Source organism: Schistocerca nitens, chromosome 2 (genome assembly GCF_023898315.1).
Source record: "Schistocerca nitens isolate TAMUIC-IGC-003100 chromosome 2, iqSchNite1.1, whole genome shotgun sequence".
Classification (NCBI taxonomy): Eukaryota; Metazoa; Arthropoda; class Insecta; order Orthoptera; family Acrididae; genus Schistocerca; species Schistocerca nitens.
The window spans coordinates 969799307-969824495 of record NC_064615.1 but is presented as its reverse complement, the minus strand read 5'-3'; the positions used below and the strand labels follow the sequence as shown (position 1 = coordinate 969824495).

At 43.1% G+C, this 25189-nt stretch overlaps 1 protein-coding gene across 2 annotated transcripts in view; it reads right to left on the bottom strand.

Annotated features, from left to right (window-relative positions):
• Positions 1 to 279: 279 nt before the first annotated feature.
• LOC126237298 (GPALPP motifs-containing protein 1) overlaps positions 280 to 25189 on the bottom strand; it is a 74982-nt gene continuing 50072 nt past the window's right edge. For both annotated transcript variants that reach the window (XM_049947256.1, XM_049947255.1), the window contains exon 5: positions 280 to 813. In XM_049947256.1, the coding sequence (XP_049803213.1) occupies positions 658 to 813 (156 nt within the window). In that variant the 3' untranslated portion in view covers positions 280 to 657. The remainder of the gene's footprint in view (positions 814 to 25189) is intronic.

Sequence of the window (25189 nt, the reverse complement as noted above, 5' to 3'; positions counted from 1 at the left end):
GGCAATGTGCTGCTCCCCCCCCCCCCCTCCCCGCCCCTCTCTCTCTCTCTCTCTCTCTCTCTCTCTCTCTCTCTCTCTCAAGATAAATATAACGTACTTTGACAAGGGCTGTATTATTATAATACATACATGTTAAAATTATGAAATTGTACATGAGCAAAGATATATATGCTACAATACCAAACACAACAGTTCAGTTTTTACATGTGTGATTCATGATGACACTCAACAAATAAAATGTTATTAATATCTGAAAAGTCATCTGTAATTTTAAAAATATCACTTATTAACATTTTATTTCAACAAGTTAAAAATAGTTTTACTGGAACATATAATTGGAACACACAGTAACCATAACCATAATCATCACTTGAAAAAATAAGGTGGCAAACAGTCAGTAGATTACAATGAACACAACTTAGAGCCTCTCATTTTCATTGGAAAAATAAAATAAGAAAATACAGTCTCTCACTAAACATTACATATGATTCTTCACTTACTATGAGCATTTTTTTAAAGTAAAATTGTCCACTCATAAATTTTCCACTTGGTAAGATTAGTGACAAAAATAAATCATTTAAAATTAGTTCATAAATATTCCTACACATTTGTACTTTTAGTCATTCAAAAAATCAGCACACTTTCTGAAAGCATTGCTCAAAGATATTTGCTTTCACCACTAGCAAACCTATCATTTAATAATTGAGCTTTCTTGAAAATTGCCTTCTTTTGTGCCTCATCAAATCTGTTTGCCTGCAGGTCAACATTTCTGTCAAATGGCCTCCGTTCTTGCTTACTGTCACTGTTTTTTTTCTGTAATGAAAACATAACACCGTATATAAATGAAAGAATATGTTTATAAGAGTAATATAAATGACACACTGCAATAAAACACTGAAAGACGATGTTTAGCACTATTAGCTCATATTATTTTGGAAATAAAAGTGCTACACTTATGAAGAGCATTGGCAATAACAACCATTTACATATGAAAACTAAACTGAAGTCTGTGCTGCTGTTGTTGTATTAGGTGCTGATCTGCTGACTGAACACTTCATGCACTACCTAGACCATCAATGAATAACAATACTGGAAGGACATTTGGACAGTATGCCAGATCTGATATTTAGCTCTTGGTAATACAGAATGTAGTATGCAAACTGCTTTTCTTCTGATAATAACCACCAACAAATTTCTGAAATTTTTCACTACTCCACTTATTTATGGTGCCAGTTCTTGACCACTCAACAACGAGAAGTATCCTATGTTGCCAAATTTCAAAAAGTAATATACCTAGTTAAAAATAATGAAGAATTGCTCGAATATTCTGCTAATCGAAATTAATATTGTATTAGTATACTCGGCAGTGATTTCAGTCTTATTTATATTCTTGTCAACGACTCAGTGCTCCAACTCAACAACAGTTGGTTACCATTGTTCCATTCAATGATGGGAATGTAGATACAGGGTTTTCAAAGCTTCACCTGTCTACAGGAGGCGGTCAAAAATTTGGAAACACCAAAACCACAACACATTACCAAGCCTAATGCCATGCAGGAAAACTGTTAGCATTCAAAACAGCTTCCACTCATCTTGGAATGGATAAATACAGATCCTGTATGGTTTTCAAGGGAATCTTGTACCAGTCTTCCTCCAAAACAATGTCAAGATCAAGTAATGATGAAAACAGTGGAAAGTGATTACACACCCTTCACTCCAGAGTAGACCACAAAGGCTCAATAATATTGAGATCTGGTGACTGTGGTGATCAGGAGAATGTAACAATTTATCCTCATGCTCAGAAACCAGAAAACCAATCCCGCACGGTGAGAAAAAGGGGCCTATCATCTTGGAAGACAGTGTCATCACAGGGGCGGCAAACATTGTATTTTGGGATGGACCTGATCAGCCAAAAAGGTCCATAATACTTGGCAGTAACGCACTCTTGCAGAGTAGCCATGAGGGCCACAGAATACCATGATGATTCCCCAAATCATCACCAAACTTCTGCTATGTTTCACTCTTGACAGCAAGCTTCGGCAGCACAGGCATGGGACAGCCTACACCAGATGTAAACTTGGACAGAAGTTGCAAACACTGTGAAACAAGACTCATCCAACTAAATGACATTCATTAATTGCTTCAAACTTCTGCAGCTCATTTTCCTGTTATGGTTATTTGCATCACTCATGTGGTTTTGGAATTCCAGCATGCCCTGCAATTTGCAGCTTTGGGAGCACTCTTGGTGTTGTTTTTGTGCTGAGAGTTCTTGAGTGTGACACTCCGTGCTGTAGTGATTTTTGCAGCTGTTGTCATCACATTTTTTGACACAATCCTCTTCCATGAGTGTCTGGTACGATCATTCAGCACACACTTTTGCCCACATTGCCACATGGTGGATGATGTTTCTCCACTTTCCCTGCGTATGGTGTTAATCTTCAGTAAGGTACCTCCTAAAACACCAAATGCTTTGCCTACCTTGCTTAAGAAAGTAGTACCCACCATAAGAGCATCAACTATTTGCCCATGTTCGAATTCACTTAACTCCAATGTAATGCACTCGCAACTACACAGAACACTGTTCTGACCATAACTGACACTTGCAATGTACTAATGGCACTGCAGGGAGCCATTCATGGTCAAATATGACAGCACCACCTGCAGGCTTGGCAAGCATCTGCACATCTGCATTTATTTTCAATCATGCATTTCTCGCAGTGTTTCCATATTTTTATCCAACCCCATAAATTTAATTGCATATCCTGGGTTATAAAACAATACAAAATGTATGCATTTTTAACATTAATAAAATTTTATCATGGTAGTTTCTTTCTTATTTTTCATAATGAAGCATCTATTATATTTAAGTACATCATATGTGCAGTAGCCACCAAATAGATCGCGGGAGGCGCACATTGGCACGCCGCGTCACGGACGATAGTTGCCGCAAGTAGAGTCCCGTCCACCAGAGGGCACGCGAGAATTCGGACGCGACCTCTGCCGTCATAACAACAACAACAACTCCGGCAGCACGGGCCGTGCCCAGTCAGTTAACATCGGGCATGCCTAGGACACAGTCCCGGTCTACGCTAAGTGAAGTGCGACGTAAACGTGAACAGTGTTACTACACAATTGGCGACGAGTAGGGTCGTTCTTTCGCGTGTTGTGTCGTTGCTCCGGTTTCGCAGCTTCTCCACGGCATGGAGGATTTGGTGCGAGTTTTGGTTGCACAGCAGACGGAGCTCATGGCCACCATGAAACAAGTGCTTCCGGCGTTGCTCTCCACGCCGTCTGCTCCGGCGCAGTTCCCTCCTCCCTTTCCCCCGTATGACGAGACGGCGGAGGATTGGGGCGGATATGAACATCGCCTTCGGCAGCATTTCCAGGCGTTTCATGTTACCGATGCGGAGGTACGTCGTGCTCTCTTCGTGTCTTGGATATCTTCCTCGCTGTATCAAGTTTTGCGGCAGCTAGCGCCGTTGCAGGAACCCTCGTCCTTGTCTTTTAACGCATTGTGTTCATTGCTGTCTTCATATTATCGCCGCCGCACGCATGTTGTGGCGGCTAGGGTCGAGTTCTATCAATACAAGAAGCAGCCCCATCAGTCTTACCGGGCGTGGGCCACTACCCTGCACGGTCTTAGTCGCAAGTGTCATTTGTCACGGAGCAGTCGCGCGAGTCATATGCCCACGTTATGGTAAGCGATGTCATTGTTCGTTCGGCCCCTGATAGGGAGGTCCGGCAACGGGCCCTGCAGTTAGAAGACCCTTCCCTCGAGGAAGTCCTGTCCATTGCTCAATCGTATGAAGTCTCTCACGCAGCAGGTCAACAGCTGGAAGCGTGGTGTGACGTCGCGGAGGTTCAGGGCGGCGCAGCCGCATCCACTGTGTCCGGGGTGGACGACGTGTGAGCGGTACAATCCGGCCGTTACGGCCGCTCCCGCACAGCGCGTAAACTGAATTCCGGCCGCCGGCCCCTGTTGCCATCCTGTGCGTCGTGCTATATACATCATGATCGGTCAGAGTGCCCCCAGCGTTGGGCCGTTTGTCACAAATGTAATAAAAAAGGTCACATTGCTAAAATTTGCCGCTCAGCCTCAAAAGAATCGAAGGAAGCAGGTACAGAGGACATGGACGTTGACATTCAGGAAGTTTCATCGGGCCAGGCTCCCGACGCATCGGCACGCAAACTCTTTATCGAGGTGTCGGTTCGGTCGCGCCGGTTACAACTGCAAGTAGATACGGGCGCGGCAGTTTCGTTGTTGAATGCACAAACTTATTCCGACCTTGGATCGCCCCCGTTGGCGCCAGTTTACCAGCGTCCACGCGGTTATGGTAAACAGTTCATTCCCCTACTGGGTCAATTCACTACCGACGTGACTTACAAATCAGTCACTCGGCCTATTACTTTTATTGTTGTCAGTGATGCGAGCTCCGCTAACCTTTTTGGCCTGCATGCCTTTCAAGCTTTCGGTTTTTCTATCGCTGACACCATACAGTTGGTCTCCGAAGACGTTCCCTATCAATCATTGGAATCTTTGATCTCAGACTTTCCAGATATTTTTGAGGAGGGCCTGGGGCGTGTTTCAGATTTTGAAGCTCACTTAACGTTGAAGGCGTCGGCTCGCCCGCGTTTTCTACGCGCGAAGCAGATCCCCTTGGCTCTCCGCCCTCAGGTAAAGGAAGAGCTAGACCGGCTGACAGCCCTAGGGGTCGTTCTTCCCATTTCTTCCAGTGAGTGGGCTTCGCCCCTCGTTATTGTAAGGAAGCCCTCGGGGAAAATTACGTCTTTGTGGCGATTTCAAGGCCACCATTAATTCCCAATTGGTGGTGGACACCTCTCCTTTGCCTCGTGCTGATGAATTGTTCTCCGCCGTGGCGGGAGGCCAATATTTTTCGAAAATCGATCTGTCGGAGGCTTATCATCAGATACCACTTGATGAGGACTCCAAATGGCTGGCAGTCATCAACACCCCGTTTGACCTTTACCAATACCAGCAGTTGGCCTTTGGAATATCCAGTGCCCCGGCGATATTCCAGCGTTATCTTGAGCATGTCACGTCGACAACCCCTCATTGTATTAATTACCTGGATGACATAATTGTCACAGGCCGCAGCACGAAGGAACACTTGCACAACCTTCACACCCTCTTTCTCAAATTCAGGTCTGTGGGCTTGCGTTGCAGCCTGCATATGTCAACCTTCTTCCAACCGTCCATTGAGTATGTGGGTTACACCATCTCTCGGCACGGCATCCAGCCACTAGGAAGTTTGGTCCAAGGTATCGTCAACCTTCCTCGGCCCGCTTCGCTGAAAGAGTTACAAGCTTTTTTAGGCAAGATAGCCCATTACCACCGGTTCATTCCCAGGGCTTCCACTATAGCCCACCCCCTGTACTGCCTTCTGCACAAGGGTGTTCCTTTTGATTGGTCACCTGCATGCGAGCGAGCGTTCACCTCGTTGAAGGGCCTCCTCACGTCAGCCCCTTGTTTGACTACTTTTGATCCCCATAAGCCGTTGGTCCTGGCTACAGATGCTTCGCAGTATGGGGTGGGGGCGGTCCTGGCCCATCGCAACGCAGATGGTTCCGAGCGACCACTGGCGTTTGCGTCTAAAACGCTTAGTCCCGCGCAGGCCCATTACTCCCAGGTGGAAAAAGAGGCTTTGGCCATTGTCTACGCTGTTACCAAGTTTCACCCTTTCTTGTATGGCACAAAGTTTCAGTTAATCACTGACCATAAGCCATTAATATCGTTATTTGGTCCCGCCTCTCAGATTCCGGATAGGGCGGCCCGCAGACTACAGCGCTGGGCCTTGTTCCTCTGTAAGTACCATTATGACATTCATTTTCGCCCTACAGGACAGCATGCCAATGCCGACGCTCTTTCCCGTCTTCCGGTGGGCCCGGATCCTACGTTCGATCGAGAGGAGATTATGTGTTTTCATTTGGATGTGGCGTCCCACCAATCGGTTGATGGCTTCCCGATCACTAGTTCCCGAGTCGCCAGGGAAACAGCAGCTGACCCGGTTCTCCAGCAAGTAGTTCGCCTCATTCAGCAGGGGTGGTCATCCCGCCCTCCGGGCCGGGCCTCAGACCCTCTTCGTAATTATTTTCTTCTACGAGACCGCCTCTCAGTCTTGGAAGGAGTTCTCCTTCTGGCTACCGATGATACAGTTCCTCGCGTGGTTGTTCCTGCAAGTTTATGAAGGGAGGTCCTCACGTTATCACATGCGGGGCACTGGGGGTGTTTCCCGTACTAAAACTTTGGCTCGCAGACATGTGTACTGGCCCGGTATTGACAGAGAAATTGACCACTTGGTGGCCGCCTGTTCCCAGTGTGCGAGCCAACAAGCATATCCCAGGGCAGCGTTCTCTTCATGGCTGCCGGCAACCCAAGCATGGGAACGTGTTCACATCGATTTTGCGGGCCCGTTTCTCAATGACTTTTGGCTCATTGTCATTGATGCTTATTCCTGCTTCCCATATGTGGTTCGCTGCTCCTCAATCACTTCAGAAGTTGCAATCCAGGCACAAGCAAAAATCTTTTCTGTGGAAGGTCTGCCAATCACCCTGGTCTCGGACAATGGACCGCAGTTTATTTCGCAGACCTTCCAGGATTTTTGTAGGCGCTTCGGTATTTGGCATGTTTGCTCTCCCCCCCTTCCATCCACAATCGAACAGGGAAGCCGAGCGCATGGTGCACACATTTAAGACGCAGATGAAAAAGTATGTGCACGAATTTCCTGCGGAGGAAGCATTGACGTTTTTCTTGACGGTATACCGGACCACACCAATGGGAGAACGCAGCCCCGCAGAGCTCCTCCATGGGCGTCAACCTAGGACTCTGCTGCACCTCCTCCGGCCTAGTCCTCGCCAGTCTTCACAAAATGGAGTACCTGGTTTTCCACTGGGTATGTCGGTCTGGGCCCGTGGGTTTGGTCGCAATCCACGTTGGATACCGGCGGTGGTCCTGCGCCGCAATGGCCGCCGGCTCTATACCTTGCAGGCGGGGGACCGGGTGGTACATCGTCACCAAAATCAGCTACGTCCACGTTCGGGCACCCACCCTCCGACCTCTCGGACACCGGCTTCCCCATTGCCGGCACCTGTGTTGGTTTCACAGGGGACGTTACCCCCTCTCCCCACTGTGACTCTGCCGCACTGCGATGGTTCTCAGCCTTGGCAGCCTCCAGTAGCTCCAGCACCGGCATTGCCATCGTTCGAGATGCCCCAGCGAGAGTTGGCCCCCCTAGCAGGCCCGGTTTCTCAGGAGGCTGGTTCACCTGTGGTCGTCCTTTCCCCTTCGTCCCCGCCACTGGGTCTTGCCCCTCCCAAGGTGGAACAGGATCCGGAGTTCGACAGCTTGTCGCCCGTTCTGTCCCGAGCTCCGGTTGTGGGACGACGGGGGCCTCTTCGTGTGGGTCACTTCCAGCCGTATTCGAAGGTTCCGGCTCGAGGGTTGGCAGATCCCCTCGACTCCGGCCATCCAATGGATATGTGGGTCATCACTCCTGCCCGACGCTCCACCTTCCGACGCAGTGCATCACAGTGGCTTCACCCCCCGAAGGAGGAGGAGTGCAGTAGTCACCAGAAAGATCGCGGGAGGCGCACATTGGCACGGCGCGTCACGGACGGTAGTTGCCGCAAGTAGAGTCCCGTCCACCAGAGGGCACGCGAGAATTCGGACGCGACCTCTGCCGGCATAACAACAACAACAACTCCGGCAGCACAGGCCGTGCCCAGTCAGTTAACATCGGGCATGCCTAGGACACAGTCCCGGTCTACGCTAAGTGAAGTGCGACGTAAACGTGAACAGTGTTACTACAATATGTAATCAGATACAAGTACTTGTGGTCCTTTTAGGCACAGAAACAATATTATCTAATGAAAATCTGCCCCTTTTATTCACTACTAGCTTAGTGCCTGCTACTTCACTCATATACAATGTATGGGCTCTGCAAATTATTTTCTCTGCTTTTCTTCAATTGAATTTTTTATGTTGTTCACAAACTGCAAAATCATCTAAACTTTCCATACTAATTAAGGCTATAGATGTATGGTCTTTTCTGGATGTAATTCTGACCAGTGATTCTGGTAGCTGGAGTCAAAGGTTTTTGTTAATCATGCCTATTGCTTTCTTGTAGTGATATTTCCATAGAAACTTTCATCCCATAACACATATTTCTTTATATCAAACCAAGAAGAGAAATACCAATTTTCATAGATTTACCTTTAAATTTTTTAATATAACAAAATATTTTCACAAAGGTTTTCATTCCCTTTTTCACTCCCTCAGGGGATTCAATTTCCAAAAACACCAAAACACGTACCCTTTTTTTTTTCTTTTTCTCTTTCTGTTCTGTGTGAGAACTCAAATACCAGTATTGATAGACGTGGCTTTAAAAACACTTTAGTAGTTCTTTAATAACGATTTATTTTCAAAAAACTTTCACTCACTATTTTACCATCTTAGAAGTTTAATTTGCAAAAATGCTGAAAACCATTTTTTTAAATTTCTGACTGAGAAACCAAACACCAATTTTCATATCTCTAAGTTGAAAATTGCCTTAAAACAACATATCTTCAAAAAGTTTTTCATCCTCTTAGGAATGGAATTTTGACAATCCCTTCTTAAATGATACTTAAAAATATAAGATATACATCCTCTTCTATCATTAGTGGTTTGGACTAACATAGAAGCAAATACAAATTTTCATAGAGTTAGCTTAAAAGTGCTTGCATAATGAAATATTCCTATTTCAACCCATAGAGGTTGAATCCAACTCCATGAACCGGGGACCTTGCTGTTGGTGGGGAGACTTGCGCACCTCAGCGATACAGACAGCCATACTGTAGGTGCAACCACAATGGAGGGGTATCTGCTGAGAGGTTTCTGAAGACGGACAGCAGCTTTTTCAGTAGTTGCAGGGGCAACTATCTGGATGACTGACTGATCTGGCCTTGTAACAGCAGCCAAAATGGCCTTGCTGTGCTGGTGCTGCGAACAGCTGAAAGCAAGGGCGAAACTACAGCTGTAATTTTTCCCAAGGACATGCAGCTCTACAATATGGCTAAATGATGATGGTATCCTCCTGCATAAAATATTCCAGAGGTAAAATATTCCCCCACACGGATCTCCGGGCGAGGACGACTACTTAGGAGGATGTCATCAGGAGAAACAAAACTAGCATTCTACAGATCGGAGGGTGGAATGGCAGATCCCTTAATCGGGCAGGTAGGTTAGAAAATTTAAAAAGGGAAATGGATAGATTAAAGTTACATATAGTGGGAGTTAGTGAAGTTTGGTGGCAGGAGGAATAGTACTTCTGGTCAGGTGAATACAGGGTTATAAATACAAAATCAAATAGGGGTAATGCAGGAGTAGGCTTAATAATGAATTTAAAAAAATTGGAATGTGGATAAACTGTTACGAACAGCATAGTGAACACATTATTGTAGCCAAGATAGACATGAAGGCCACACCCACCACAGTAATATAAGATTATATTCAACTAGCTCCAAAGGTGATGATGAAATATATGATGAGATAAAAGAAATTATTCAGATTGTTAAGGGAGACATAAATTTAAGTTATGGGGGACTGGAATTCGATAGTGGGAAAATGAAAATGAAGAAAAATAGAAAGTGAATATGGACTGAATGAGAAAATCCCCTGTACAAATTTTCAAGGAGCATAATTTAATCAAAGCTAACACTTGGTATAAGAATCATGAAAGAAGGCTGCCTATGTGGAGGAGACCTGGAGACACCAGAAGGTTTCAGATTGATTATATAATGGTAAAACAGAGATTTCGGAACCAGATTTTTAATTTTACAATTTCCTGGTGCAGATGTGGACTCTTGACCAAAATTTATTGGTTATGAACTGTAGATTAAAACTGAAAAAACTGCAACAAGGTAGGAATTTAAGGAGATGGGACCCAGATAAACTGAAAGAACCAGAGGTTGTAGAAAGTTGCAGAGAGAGCATTAGGGAACGATTGACAAGAATGGGGAAAAGAAACACAATATGAGAAGAATGGGTACCTTTGAGAGATGAAATCAGCATCAGAGGATCAAGTAGGTAAAAAGATAAGGGCTAGTAGAAATCCTTGGGTAACACAAGAGATATTGATTTTAATTGATGAAAGGATAAAATATACAATCAGAGTAAATAAAGCGGGTGAAAAGGAATACAAGCATCTCAAAAATGAGATGACAGAAACTGCAAAATGGCTAAGCAGAGATGTAGAGGCATATGTCACTAGGGGTAAGATGGATACTGCCTACAGGAAAATTAAAGAGACCTCTGAAGAAAAGAGAATGATCTGTATGAATACCAATAGCTCAGATGGAAAACCAGTTCCAAGCAAAGAAGGGAAATCAGAAAGGTGGAAGGAGTATATAGAGGGTCTATACAAGGACGATGTACTTGAGGGCAACATTATGAAAATGGAAGAGGACGTAGATGAAAATGAAATGGAAGATATGACACTGCGTGAAGAATTCCATAGAGCACCGAAAGACCAAGTCGAAACAAGGCCTCGGGAGTAGACAACATTCCATTACAACTACTGACAGCCTTGGGAGAGCCATCCATGACAATACTCTACCATCTGGTGACAAGATGTATGAGACAGGTGAAATACCTCAGACTTCAAGAAGACCCAAAGAAAGCAGGTGTTGACAGGTGCAAAAATTACTGATCTATCAGTTTAATAAGTCATGGCTGCAAATTACTAACATGAATTCTTTACAGACAAATGGAGAAACTGGTAGAAGCTGACCTCGGGGAAGATCAGTTTGGATTCTGTAGAAATGTTCTGTAGAAATGTTGGAACACACGAAGCAATACTGACCCCACGACTTATCTTAGAAAGATAGATTATGGAAAGGCAAACCGATGTTTCTAACATTTGTAGACTTAGAGAAAGCTTTCGATAATGTTGACTGGAATACTCTCTTTCAAATTCTGAAAGTGGCAAGGGAAAAATACAGGGAGCAAAAGGCTATTTACAATTTGTACAGAAACCAGATGGCAGTTGTAAGAGTCAAAGGGTATGAAAGGGAAGCAGTGGTTGGGAAGGGAGTGAGACAGGGTTGTAGCCTCTCCCCAATGTTATTCAATCTGCATACTGAGCAAGCAGTAAAGGAAACAAAAGAAAAATTTGGAGCAGGAATTAAAATACATGGAAAAGAAATAAAAACTTTGTGGTTCGCTGATGACATTGTAATTCTGTCACAAACAACAAAGTACCTGGAAGAGCAGCTGAACAGAATGGACTGTGTCTTGAAAGGAGGATATAAGATGAACATCAACAAAAGCAAAGCGAGGATAATGGAATGTAGTCGAATTAAATCAGGTGATGCTGAAGGAATTAGATTAGGAAATGAGACACTTAAAGCAGTAGGTGAGCTTTGCTATTTGGGGAGCAAAATAACTGATGATGGTCGAAGTAGAGAGGATATAAAATGTAGACTGGCAATGGCAAGGAAAGCGTTTCTAAAGGAGAGGAATTTTTTAACATCGAGTAGAGATCTAAGTCTTTCTTGAAAGTATTTGTATGGAGAGTAGCCATGAATGGAAGTGAAACATGGAAGATAAACAGTTTAGACAAGAAGACAATAGAAGGTTTTGAAATGTGGTGCTACACAAGAATGCTGAAGATTAGATGGGTAGATCACATAACTAATGAGGTGGTACTGAATAGAATCAACGAGAAGAGGAATTTGTGGCACAACTTGAGTAGAAGAAGGGATTGGTCGGTAGGACACGTTCTGAATCATCAGGGATCATCAATTTAGTATTGGAGGGAAGCACAGAGGGTAAAAATCGTGTAGGGAGACCAAGAGATGAAAGCACTAAGCAGATTCCAGAAGGATATAGGTTGCAGTAGTTACTCAGAGATGAAGCTTGCACAGGATAGAGTAGCATGGAGAGCTGCATCAGACCAGTCTTTGGACTGAATACCACAATAACAACATCACTGATGTCGGTTTGCGGGAGGATTTTGGAATATGTAGGGTGTTCGAACATTATGAATTACCTAGAGGATAACAATCAGTTGACACACACTCAGCATGGATCATTCTTGTGAAACACAACTCGTTATTTATTCTCTCAAAGTAATGAAAGCTACCAACAGGGTATCTCAAAAAATGGCTCTGAGCACTATGGGACTCAACTGCTGAGGTCATTAGTCCCCTAGAACTTAGAACTAGTTAAACCTAACTAACCTAAGGACATCACAAACATCCATGCCCGAGGCAGGATTCGAACCTGCGACCGTAGCGGTCTTGCGGTTCCAGACTGCAGCGCCTTTAACCGCACGGCCACTTCGGCCGGCAACAGGGTATCTCAAATTGATTCTATATTTCTAGATTTCCCAAGGTCTTTTGACACCATTCCCCACAAGTGGCTCCTAATCAAACTGTACGGCTATAGCATATCATCTACGTTGTGAGACTGGATTCATGATTTCTTGTTGGAAAGATTACAAATAATAATAACTCATGGAAAATCACCGAGTAAAATGGAAGCAATCCTCAACTATATAAACAATTTAGGACACAATCTGAGCAGCCATCTTGGATCGTTTTCAGATGACAGTCACTTAAAATTTACTAAAATCATCAGAAGATCAGAATCAATACCAAAATGACTAATACAGGATACCTATATGGTGTGAAAAGAGGCAATTGGCCCTAAATATTGAGAAGTGTGAGGTCCTCCACATGAGTACTAATAGGAATCCATTAATTTTTGGTTACAAATTTAAAGGCTGTCAATTCAATTATATACCTTGGAATTATAATTATGAACAACTTAAATTGGAACAATCACACAGATAATCTTGTGGGAAAGATGAACCAAAAACTGTTTTACTGACAGAACACGTACAAGATGCAACAGGTCTACTAAAGAGATCGCCTGCACTGTGCTTGTCCTTCCTCTATTAAGAGTATTGCTGTGCAGTATAGGATCCTTACCCTACTGGATTGACTGAGAACATCAGAAAAGTTCAAAGAAGGGCATTTTGTTTTGTATTACAGTGAAATAGGGAGGGGGGGGGGGGGGAGATGGGATTGACAATCCATTAAAACAAAAGCATTTTTCACTGTGGCAAGGTCTTCTCACCAAAGTTCAATCTCCAACTGTTCTGTGTACAAGAACACACAAATAATACTGAACACAACACTTTATTACATCAAGAATATGGATATAGAAAAGTACTTGCCAAGGGCTGCCCTACTAGTTCAAGGCACATTGGCTGAGCAGCGGGCGTCTTGCAATTTCTGTGGCATGCCTTACAGCTGCGCATCCAGATTGCAGGTGTGGAATGTTACACATGTCACTATACCCTTCCCCATTTGGGGGTGCATCATCACTGATTCACAGGGCCAGAAGTGAATGGATGCGATGTGGACATGGTGCCCACATCCGTGGAGGCCTCAGAGGGGAGAGGGGAGAAAGGGGAGAAACTCCCGGTTAGCAGGGACCTCGGCAAATGGACCGAAGTGGCCAATACAATGAGCGCCCTGAGGGCCCCTGCAGGAGCATGAGATGACAGGCTGCCGATCGGCATTCCAAGCCAGGATCCATGGTGATGTCCAGTGGCACTGGGGAATGTGGAGATGACTGCCCCAGGCAGAGGTCACACGGGAGACACTGAACAGGCAAAGGTGTGTCCACCGACTGGAGGGGCACTGGAGCGGCTGATCGGGCGGCAAGGCACTGACACACATGGAAACCGAGGCTGGAACTTCAATGGATAGGTGGCACACACCAACTGGGGCACCGGCTAGGGCGTTTGCGTGGCCAGGAAAAGTGGGTAAATGCCCACCACCACTCGGAGCTGATTTTGATGCCTTAAGACCTCCAGTTCTCCTGTCCAGAGAGTGTAGACATGACAGCCATTCCGACACATGGACACATGATGGTTGCCAGCAACCAGCAGGGGCACTGACCAAAACCATTTGCCCAGAATGCCATCCCTGGTGGAAAATGCGGTACATTGGAACATGATGGCAGGCAAGAAGCTGGATGGAGGAGGTGGAGTAGCGTACGCAACTGGCGACCATGAAGAAGCTCAGCAGGGCTATGGGAACCAATAGGATTCGTCTAGTAGGCCACAAGAAAAGAAACCAGTTAACACCTCCTTAATGGGATAGTCCTGCAGATAGTTTTTCAACTGAGCCTTAAAGGTGCGAACCATGCACTTGGCCTCCCCACTATATTGTGGGTGAAAGAAAGGGGACCGAACATAGCAACTGCCTGACAACACACAGAAATCACGAAATGCCTGGGACAGGAACTGAAGTCTGTTGTTAGCAATGAGGGTAACTGGGAGTCCTTTCACAGAAAAAAAAAAATTCAAAGAGCCTGAATAGTAACCTCCACAGTGTCCAAGAAGCATGGGCCACGTATGGTAAAAGCGAAAATGTGCCAACGATAAACAGCCAAAAAACATTCAGAAATGGACCACCAAAGTCCGCATGGATGCATTCCAAGGGCTGGGTCGCTGGAGGACACGGAGAAAATGAAGCATTGGGAGCTGCCTGTTGACTAGCACACTGGGGACACAGCCACCAAATGCTCCAGCTTCTGGTCAATGCTAGGCCAGTACATGTCTGCAAGCCACGTCTTTGGTGCGGGAAACACCCCAGTCACCCTCATGCAACAGCTGTGAGACCTCCTGCAAAAAACTCCACAGAATGACCACTCTGGGAGCTGTGTCCTTGGAGAGGTGGAAGACCCCGTCTAAGATCTCAAGAAAAAATAGTTACAAAGCAGATCAGAAGCGCAGCCCAGAGTACAAGATGACCAACTCTGCTGGACGAGGTGGACAATCTGCATGAGGACAGTAACAGACACTGTGACCCTTGTGACCTGGGTACGGGCAGAAGGCAACATCCAAATGGATGTGCAGCCTGGATAAGGCATCCACATTGGCATGGTGCTCAGTGGGGTGAAAATGAATGTCATAGTGGTATTTGGAGAGGAACAATGCCCACCAATGTAACCTGCAGGCCACCTTATCGGGAATCCAGGCGAATGGACTGAATAACAAAAGGAATGGCTTGTGGTCCATAATGAGTTGGAATTTGGTGCCATACAAGAGTATATGAAATCTGGTGACCACACACACGGTGGCCAGAAGCTCCTTTTGACCTGAGAGCAAACACCAGTGGATGCTCCAAGCAGTCTCCATTCCCATGAGCGAGGACGGCCCCCACGCTGTACTGCAAAACATCCATAGCCAAAACCAATGCTTTGTTAGTATCAAAAGTAGCTAGGCATGGCATTGACCTAAGGTGGTCATTCAGTATGGAAATGCCTGGTTGCAGCACTCTGGAGAACAGATAAAGGAAGCACCCTTGTGGGAAAGAAGATAGAGAGGATGTGCAATGGTGGATATCTTGGCAAGGAACCAGTGGTAACAGGCTATTTTACCCAAGAAAGCCTGCAATTCGTGTAAATGGCAGGTCCTTAATGGCCTTGAGCAGACTCACCATGGATAGAAAACCCTGCCGTAATATGGTGTGGCCCAGATACTTTAGAGATAGTTGGAAAAATTTAGATTTCTGCAGATTGCAATGGAGACCCATGGTCCATAGTTTTTGAAAATGAGCCCAGAGGCTGAGCAGATAGTGACTCGTAGCACATCTGGTAACACTAATATCATTCAGGTAGTTGAAACATTGCAGTATAGTGAACATGACCTGTTCCAGATAGCACTGAAAAAATGCGGTGGCATTTGTCATATGCCAAACATTAACCACTGGTATTGATACAGCATTCTGTGCTATTGATTGGCACATTACCATGATGTGGCCTTTTTTCCATCACTTACGACAGACGGCACAAGACTGGTGACACACTGGTCAATCATGATGGGAGTAATTAGACACACACACAATGGCAACTGGGAGCAGCAGCTGGAACACTGTTTACATGCTGCATGGATCGGCTGGCATACACTGCTGCTATGTTGTCCTCCTCAGATGCAGAGGATGCAGCTGGGCCACCCTGCACTATCACGATGTCACACCATGCTTCCAGTTGCCAGCCAGCGGCAAGTGGGACCTCATACAACAGGGCAATTAACAATGCCTCATCAAGGGAAGGATTTTCTAATTGGAAGACCTGTTGCTGGACATATCTGGGGCAGAGCAGATTGTAACATTGCGCTCCATGTCATCCACATACGATTCTTTGAATAGGACGTGACAAAATGGCATTTGCGACTACGGCCGTGGAGGGTTGCAGTCCAGGCATGATAAGACTGATGAGACCATTTCTTGCACTGGTAGAATTCAACCCTAGTGGTCACAATGTGCATGCGGCAGCAATGACAGGAAGACAACAACAAGAATAAACTGTTGAAAGACAATGAAGAAGGTTCCTGCAACAGGACCAACTGCCACAGTACCCGATACAAGGTGGGAGAAAGCCATGCCAAAAACAGTGGGCAACATGTCTATCACATGAAAGGTGTGGAAATGTTGCCTGAGGAGGTGTTCTTACACAACCCAAACTCCTGCCACCTCACAAAACAGTGAGAACAGAAGAGAAAACATAGCCAGAGATGAAGGTGGAGAGAGCAACACTGGCACAGCCTGTTTCAAGACCATAAGAAGTTCCGCTCTTGGTAAGTGGAAAATCAGGGTTCGAGTCCTGGTCTGGCATAAATTTTCATTGTCATCATTCCATTCTACAGCTGATGGTAGTCATTATTCGCAATTGCGAATTTATCTAATGTGTTTCTTAATAGCTGTGGTCGCCGCAGTGCATTGTTATCAGAATAACACAGGCACTGCAAAAACTTATAAGAAGTTCCATGTACTGTTGCACCAACATTTGAAGCAGAGCTTCCCTAATGCAAAAAGCAATGGCTGGCACAATGGAACATATGAAAAACGACCCTACTTCTCATTAATATGTCGTTTACTATATCAAGTATATAGGTACAGATAAACACATGCCACGGAGTGGCTGCCTACTAATTCAAGACACACTGACTGAAGTAAATATAGGAATGTGAAAGAGGCTGGCTGGACCCGACTCTATAAGCTGTCGGCCAGCCAGTAGTGTGTGCTACAGAGAGGCTACGCGCACATCCAAGAGTGGGGGCCTCTGCTGGTGCTAGCATCTTGCATCTTCTGTAGCAAAAAAAAAGGTTCAAATGGCTCTGAGCACTATGGGACTTAACATCTGAGGTCATCAGTCCCCTAGAACTTAGAACTACTTAAACCTAACTAACCTAAGGACATCACACACATCCATGCCCGAGGCAGGATTCGAACCTGCGACCGTAGCGGTCGTGCAGTTCCAGACTGTAGCGCTCGGCCACTCTGTAGCACATTATAACATTGCCGTGGGCGGAACTTGTGTAGTACACATTTCTGCCACTAGGTGTGTACAGCGCAGCTCACTGCCAGTTCAGTGCCAACTGTGTTGTCAATCGGGCTGTTCTGTTCATCTGCTTTGATTGTTTTTGCTAGCACTGTTTTATTGTTGTTTAGTTTTTTATGAAGGCAAGTTTAAGTGAACAACATGCATCGGTGAAATTTTGTTTTCGACTCGGTAAAAATGCAGCTGAAACTCTTTTAATGTTGAAAACAACTTACTAAGATGAGGCTATGGGAAAAACTCAAGTATACGAGTGGTTTACGCAATTAAAAATGGTGACATGTTGATTGATGATAAATCTCATTTTGGATGTCCATCAACTGCCTGAATTGACAAAAATATTGAAAAAATTCGAGAGCTTGTGCTCACAGACCATCGACAGACAATTGGTCAACTGTCAGAGCTTAGTGGGTCATCTAAGAGCTCGGTTCAGCAAATTTTAATGGAATATTGGGAATGAACAGGGTTGCTGCCACATTTGTTCCTCGGGTTCTGACTGACAATCAAAAGGAACGTCGAGTTGAAACACGTCGTGCTTTGAAACAACAGCTTAAAACTGATACAGATTTTCTGTCAAAGGTCATTACTAGTGATGAGTCATGTTGTTATCATTATGACCCAGAAATGAAGCAACAGTCAAGCCAATGGAAGACATCATCATCACCCCGTCCAAAAAAAAGTCGTCAAGTCAATTCAAACATCAAAACAATGCTGATTTGTTTTTTGATGCCAAGGGCGTAATAAATTCAGAGTTTGTTCCCCCAGGTCAGATCATCAATCAAATGTTTTAATTGGAAGTTTTAAGAAAATTGTGCAACACTGTTCATCAAAAAAGACCCGATTTGTGGCAGACAGGAGACTGGTTCTCGCAGCACGACATCGCACCTGGACACACATCCATCTCTGTTAGTTTTTGGCTAAAAATGGCATGGTACCACTGCCCCACATACCTTACTCACCAGACCCTGTGACTCTGTGTGACTTTCTTATTTCCATGCATGAAAAGGGACAAGAAAGGACACTTATTTGACAGCACTGAAGAAGACAAGGCAAAACGAGGGGGGAGCTATCGGGTGTTTCTAAAGTTACCAACAAAACATGTTTTGAACAGTGAAAGCACCGGTGGGACAAATGTGTTACTTGTAATGGAGAGTATTTTTAAGGGGATATGATTGTTTTGTACACAATTTGAAAATATGAAAATATACAGCTTTTAAAAAATAATTCCAGTTTTTTTTTTTTTTTTTTTTTTTTTTTTTGGTGAGGGGTGGGGGGTGTACAGCTTACAGCTGCACGCCCAGATCCCAAGTGTGGAATCTTACACAGGTTGCTACACCAACACTCTCCTCTGAATGCAAAAGTATTTTGTTGACTCCCACCTACAGAGGGAGAAACAAACATTGTAATAAAATAAGAAAAATCAGAGCTCACACGGAAAGATTTAAGTGTTCACTTTTCCTGCACGCTGTTTGAGAATGGATCGGTAGAGATATAACATGAATATGGTTCAATGAACCCTCTGCCAGGCACTTAAGTATGAATTGCAGAGTATCATGTAGACGATCTCCTTAGCACAGAGGTAGTCAACATGTTTCACCTACCACCCACTTTTGTACCTCTGTTAGTATCAAAATTTTCTAACCGCCCACTTGTTCCACAGTAATAGTCTTTTTCAAAGTAGGAAAGTAACTTTACTTTTAAAAAAATTACAGAGAGACTTACAGCATGTCAAAGCATATAATACAAATTAATTCTTAAATAAGAAAGCCTATGTAACGCACCTCAAATTTTCTAAGGAACTGACCCACTTAATTTTTGACGATGCATATGCGTATATTACGCATCTCATTGATTGTCTGAAGGATAATATTACTAGTTCTCATGTCAGGAAGCTGGAAAGATTAGGGGTGAGGTAGAAGTAGCTCCTAAATGTAATTTTAATTTTTACCATATGGTTGAGAACCAAACGAGCATTGTTTTTAATCACAAGGAAATGTGTTTTCTAAATAAAAGGTTAGCCCATAGTCTTGGTTCCCCATTTACTCAAAATATGCCTCTTTGTTGGTGACCCATACTATTGTTGCCCTGGAGCAGGCTAAATCAGATAACCCCACAAAAAACTCCATCTGTCAAAAACTGAGCAAAGCTGCTGCACTAGAACTTGGCACAATAAATCATAAAAATCAGAAACATCGTGGATCCCACAGGAAGTTTGTCCACGCATGGGACCAATCCATTTTGCGTGATATTAACAGGAAGCTTCAGGAGAACCAAGCCATAATTGTGCGGGTGGACAAAGGCCACACATCAGTAGTTTTATACAAGACCGACTACATACGAAAAGCCAAGACTTCCCCTCCAGCCCTAAGTTCAAGAAATACTCATTTAACCCCACAGCTAAGTTCGTCGCAGAAATTAAGAAGGCACTTAAAGAAACAGATGCGTTATTCACCCCATTTAGTAAAAGAACTTTAATATCGGTGAATCCAAGAACACCCCCAGTGTGTATACGTGGACAAGGAAAAAACATTTCTGGATTTTTCCCGGGTTTCCCGGTTAAAAATACACTTTCTCCTGGGTGAAAATACACTTTTTCCGTGTTAAGTGACAGTATACTTTCCTCGGCACTGTAAAACTCATCAATCCTTTTAATGTTTATGGTTTTATATACCGGAGTAGAATTTCCCGGCACTTTAGAAAACGAAACTAAGGGAGGAAAAACACGTTTTGAAAGACCTTTGATGTGCAGCAACATGTACGCTGCATATTTTTGTATTACGAAGGTATAAATTTGAATTCCACCAAACACCACATTTTACTTTCCGAAACATTGAAATCGAGATTGCAATGCACTTTTGTAAGACAGTCATAGCTCCTGTCACGTGGTCTCGCCAGCTGATGGCAGCATAGGACACGTGATGTAGTAAGCCAATAGCAAGATCATTCTTAAGTAGCGTGAACACACACAAATAAGAAAAGTTAATTGTTTAAACTGATATACATACCATTCAAATATAATATTGGTCTCTAAGATTAATAAGCTGGAAGAGAAGCTAAGCTTCCACATATAATGTTGATCTTTTTTGTCCGTGTTACACTATAAGATACATCACACAAATGTGCCAGTAAAACGATGTAAATGTCTGATCTTCTGGGCTCAAAATTCTTCTAAATGGTCGACCTCAAAGAGTTGATTTTTAAATGGGAGTCAAACGCTTTGTGATTTAAGAAATACATCGTACATTCTCCCACATAGTTCATCTTGCGTAAAAGGAAATCTGCTTTGAATGTAACACTTTTCAAACCAGAATTTGCAATATTTTCCCGCAACCTGTTAGAAATAGGTTCGTTTCAGCAGTTGCAAGAGAGCGCCAGATAATAGGCATCACCGCGCTTGCGCAGCTCCCATGACGCAGGAAGCTCATATGTTCATACATGTAAAACATTTTACATGAGATCTTACACATGTCATAAAAGAAAGAAGACATCAGACGATACTTCAAGAGCATTGGAATTTCGTGAACCATACTAAAACCCATAATTCGGCTTCAAATGCACATTCTTATGTAAATTTTCTTGGTGTACCAGTACTGCATTATCTCATGTTTGGTAATTTATTATGGCATAATGCCGTACATGCACTTGAAATGCAGCGAACAGTTGAAACTAGCCAATAGTGTGAAATTAAACACTTCGTTTCAAATAAATTGACTGCCTCAGCAGAAAAGATTAATTTTAAGCCAAATCTCTTAAGCAAACTGGCAAAAATTACTTCACTGCTCTGTCAGAAAGGTGGAAATAAACTCTGATACTAATAACATATTTTAGCCTTCCGTAATTATGCGAACATATTTTAATTCATTTGATAGCTCCCGGCCACAAAAATCCATTTTATCATTTAACGTGAGAGCAATAAATGAAGAGGAAACAACAAAATCACTGAATGTAAACATAGGTCATGTGGAGACTCCCCACCTCCCCACCACAACTCAGACTGCTCTGTGCATCAGCCCCAGATTCACTATATTCCTGAACCGGGGCAATACTAAGTAGTGGCGCCCAGCCACACCTCTTAACCAAAAGCGGGAGAAGGTACTACTCGTACGCGACTCAACTGCGCATGCTCAAGAGCCCGCGCGCAACAGCTCAAACAAATCTAATTTAAGCAGTTGTCACGCCACGCTCATCGGAGGCAATTTGTTGTTATAAAGCATTGCATAGTCTTCCTAAAGTCTTTGACACACTTTGCTGTTGGCAGACGATTGTATGAACACTGTTTAGTTGTTGTATATGGCGCATTTCCTTTGCAACATAAGGGTCTCTTCCCCCCCACCCCCACCCCCCCACCCCACCCCCCACCCTCTCTCCCCACCCTCCCCTCTCGTTCATGTTTTGTTACTGCAGTATTATTCTGCAGTAGCAGGATACAGTAATATTCTTTGTTAGAGTATTGGTTCTTACCAGTCAAAATCACAAAAATTTAACTGAAAACTAAAACAATGAAAAATTCCTGGAATTCCAAAGAATTCCCGGGTTTTTCCCGGATGAACAAATTCCCGGGTTTTCCCAGATCTCTCGGTTGTCCCGGGTCGTATACACCCTGCACCCACTTTCAGGGGCGTCGTGAAACTTCATAAGCCACAGTCTCCTCTCCTTTAAGGCCAATTATGAATGTTATTAATGCCCCAAATTACTTATTGGCTAAGGAATTGCAAAAGTTTCCTCAGTAAGCATTATTTTTTCCATGATGATCATGGCACCAAGAACAGAGAGGAGTTAATTATACACCTCAAACACGTAATGTAACCAGTGATATGAATCTAGCAAGTCTCAACATCGAATATCCCCATTAAAGAGGTGATTCCTATTATTGAATCCAACTTACGGATGTTCTCTCATCTAGATTCACAAAAAATTAATGAATTCCTTCATTTTCTCAGAATTGTCCCGGACCATAATTACCTTGTCTTCAAAGACACCGTATATGGACAAACTGGCAGGTTAGCCATGGGATCCCCCACTGCCAGAACAATAGCTAATATTTACATCAATCACACTGAACATCAGTTTTTTACAACCCACCCACAACTCCTTCAAAGAGCAGTATACTTCGAAAGATATGTCGATGACATCATACTTTATATAACGGGACCGACACCCAGCTGCAACTTTTTCAATTCAACTTTAACAAAATGCACCCCAAGATTCAGTGTACGATACAATACCACTCTGGCTTTACACTCCCATTTTTAGATCTGGAAATTTCGTTACAGGACAGTAATGTTCACTTTAACATATTTAGAAAACCAACTACGACTAGTTCTATTATTCATTGCTCTTCAGTTCACCCAAAGCAAGAAAAAATGGCAGCTCTTCATGTTGTGCTTTACCGTGCTGCCAGAGTCTTTCTCTCAAAAGAAAATTACCAGCGAGTTGGATACCATTAAATTCATAGCAAATACTAATGGCTTCCAGCCAAATGACATTGATGTTTTTCATCACCAAATGCAATCGAAAGGTGCTTCCGAAGATATGTACGGGATTACCCTGTCATCTACTAATAATAACTCTAAAAATTTTTTTTGCAGGATCCCGAATGTAGGTGTTATATCTGACAGGATTAGCAAATGGCTTAGAAAATGTGGGGTTATACCCGCCTTCTACAAACCCACATAAGGTCAGGCACCTATTGAAGCACCACGAAACCAGAGAAGACAATCGCTAAGCACAATCAGGCGTCTATGGCATCCAGTGTAGTGGGTGCCCTTCCACATACATAGGCCAAACTGGTCGCTCCTTTAACATACGGTTCAGAGAGCATTAGGATCTTAGCAGTTCCAAATCTGCTCTCACTAACCACCTGAATGATCATAACCATTCCATTTCAAATATAAACACAAACTGCAGCATTAGAAGAAATAGAAATCATCCGCAGCATTTGCTGTGATCCGTCTGGCATTTTGAACCAGCAAACTGCGCTTCAGCATGCAGTCCTGCTGAATAACTTTTCTTTTTTGAAGCAGTGTCCAGCCTCATTTCCTTTTCTTTCTGGTCCCTGATTACTTGATTACTGTAAACCATACATGTATGCTTCTTAATTGGGGCAGTGTTTTTTGCCATTATTTTTGTGGCCTCCAATAGGCTTAACGAATGTACGGCACTGAAAGCCGCTATATGTTTTACAACAAACCACAATACTCCATCAGTAATAGTTTCAAAGTTATGATGTTTTAAAATGATAACAGGACTTTACAGACACCCTGTATTTCCATACTTCTTAAGAAAACACCCTGTATATCTACACCTCTTAAGCAAGAAAAGTGACTACAGATGTTGCAAACACTTGTATCATTCATGTATTTTATAAAATTCACAAACCCACTGAAATATATTACATGACAACTGAGCTTATATGAAGTAAAGAAAACAACTTATACATCAAGAGTTAATTAAGGCATCATCATCATTACATAAACCCTACAACAGTTTTACAATGATCTCAGTTGAACTTTTCCTACATAATATGGAGATGGGAGGGTGGGGGAAGAGGGGTGGGGGGGGGGGGGGGGGGAGGACATAGAACTTACTTTCTTCCACCCACAGGGTAATTTAAGCAACAATGTACTGAAAGGTCCTGATTATCTGAAAACGGATATGTAGTTTGCAGATGTTCAATGCCTAATTTGCTGTTTTAAGTTTTTGTATTAATTACAATGAATACTTTTGTTTAAAATACACTCAGGGTGTATACATGGACAATTTATTAAAAAAAAAAATCTCAGATTTTCCCCTGATTTCCCTGTTAAAAATTCACTTTTTCTCGGGTGAAAATACACTTCTTCCCAGGTCAAAATACACTATACTCCTCGTGGAAGCACATCTTTTTCTGTGTTAAATGGTGGTATACTTTCCCTCAGAGTAGTAAACTGAACAATCCTTTGAATGGTGAAGGCTTTATACACCACCATAGAAATTCCCGATATTATGCAAATGAAACCCAGCAAAAAAACACTGCAATTTGAAAGACCATTGATGCAGGGCAACATTTACAATGCATATTTTTGTATCACAAAGGTATAAACATGAATTCCAAATCCAGTACAGAACAGTAGCTTTCTAAGCACTGAAATTGAGACTGTGATGAACTTTTGTCAGCCAATCATAACTCATGCCACGTGATTTCATCAGCAGATATTAAGGGGGGTAGGACGTCAAACGGGCTGACTTGGAGCAGGAGAGGCTACACAGGACATTTTAATTTTCACTGTCTATACTTTTACAAATAAATTCATCAAACTTTGTCAGCCTCACCAGGAAGGATTCGGGATTCACACTCACTCATTGCAGTGGAAGTTCGAAAACATAACAAAATAATTTTTTTTTTTTTTTTTTACGTGTGAAATTTTATTATTTTTTCACTTACTAATGGCTGCATTTGTTGCTATAGGTACACTTTTCTTCATAAGTTAAAGAGATTCTTCGATTAATTTTGCACAGCATACATACCATACTCGCAGGTGTATGAAACTCTAGAATTAATTTGTTTTTTCATAAATTAAATAAACTGTTATATTTTACACTTCATGTTTAGAAAAAACACAAATTTTATAGTTAATTACCTCAATTTTTACCACAGTTTTTAATAGATTTGGAAAATTCTAGAGTTTCATACACCTGTAAGTATGGTTTGTATGCTGTGCAAAATTCATCGAAGAATCTCTCTTACTTATGAAGAAAAGTGTACCTATAGCAACAAATGCTGCCATTAGTAAGTGA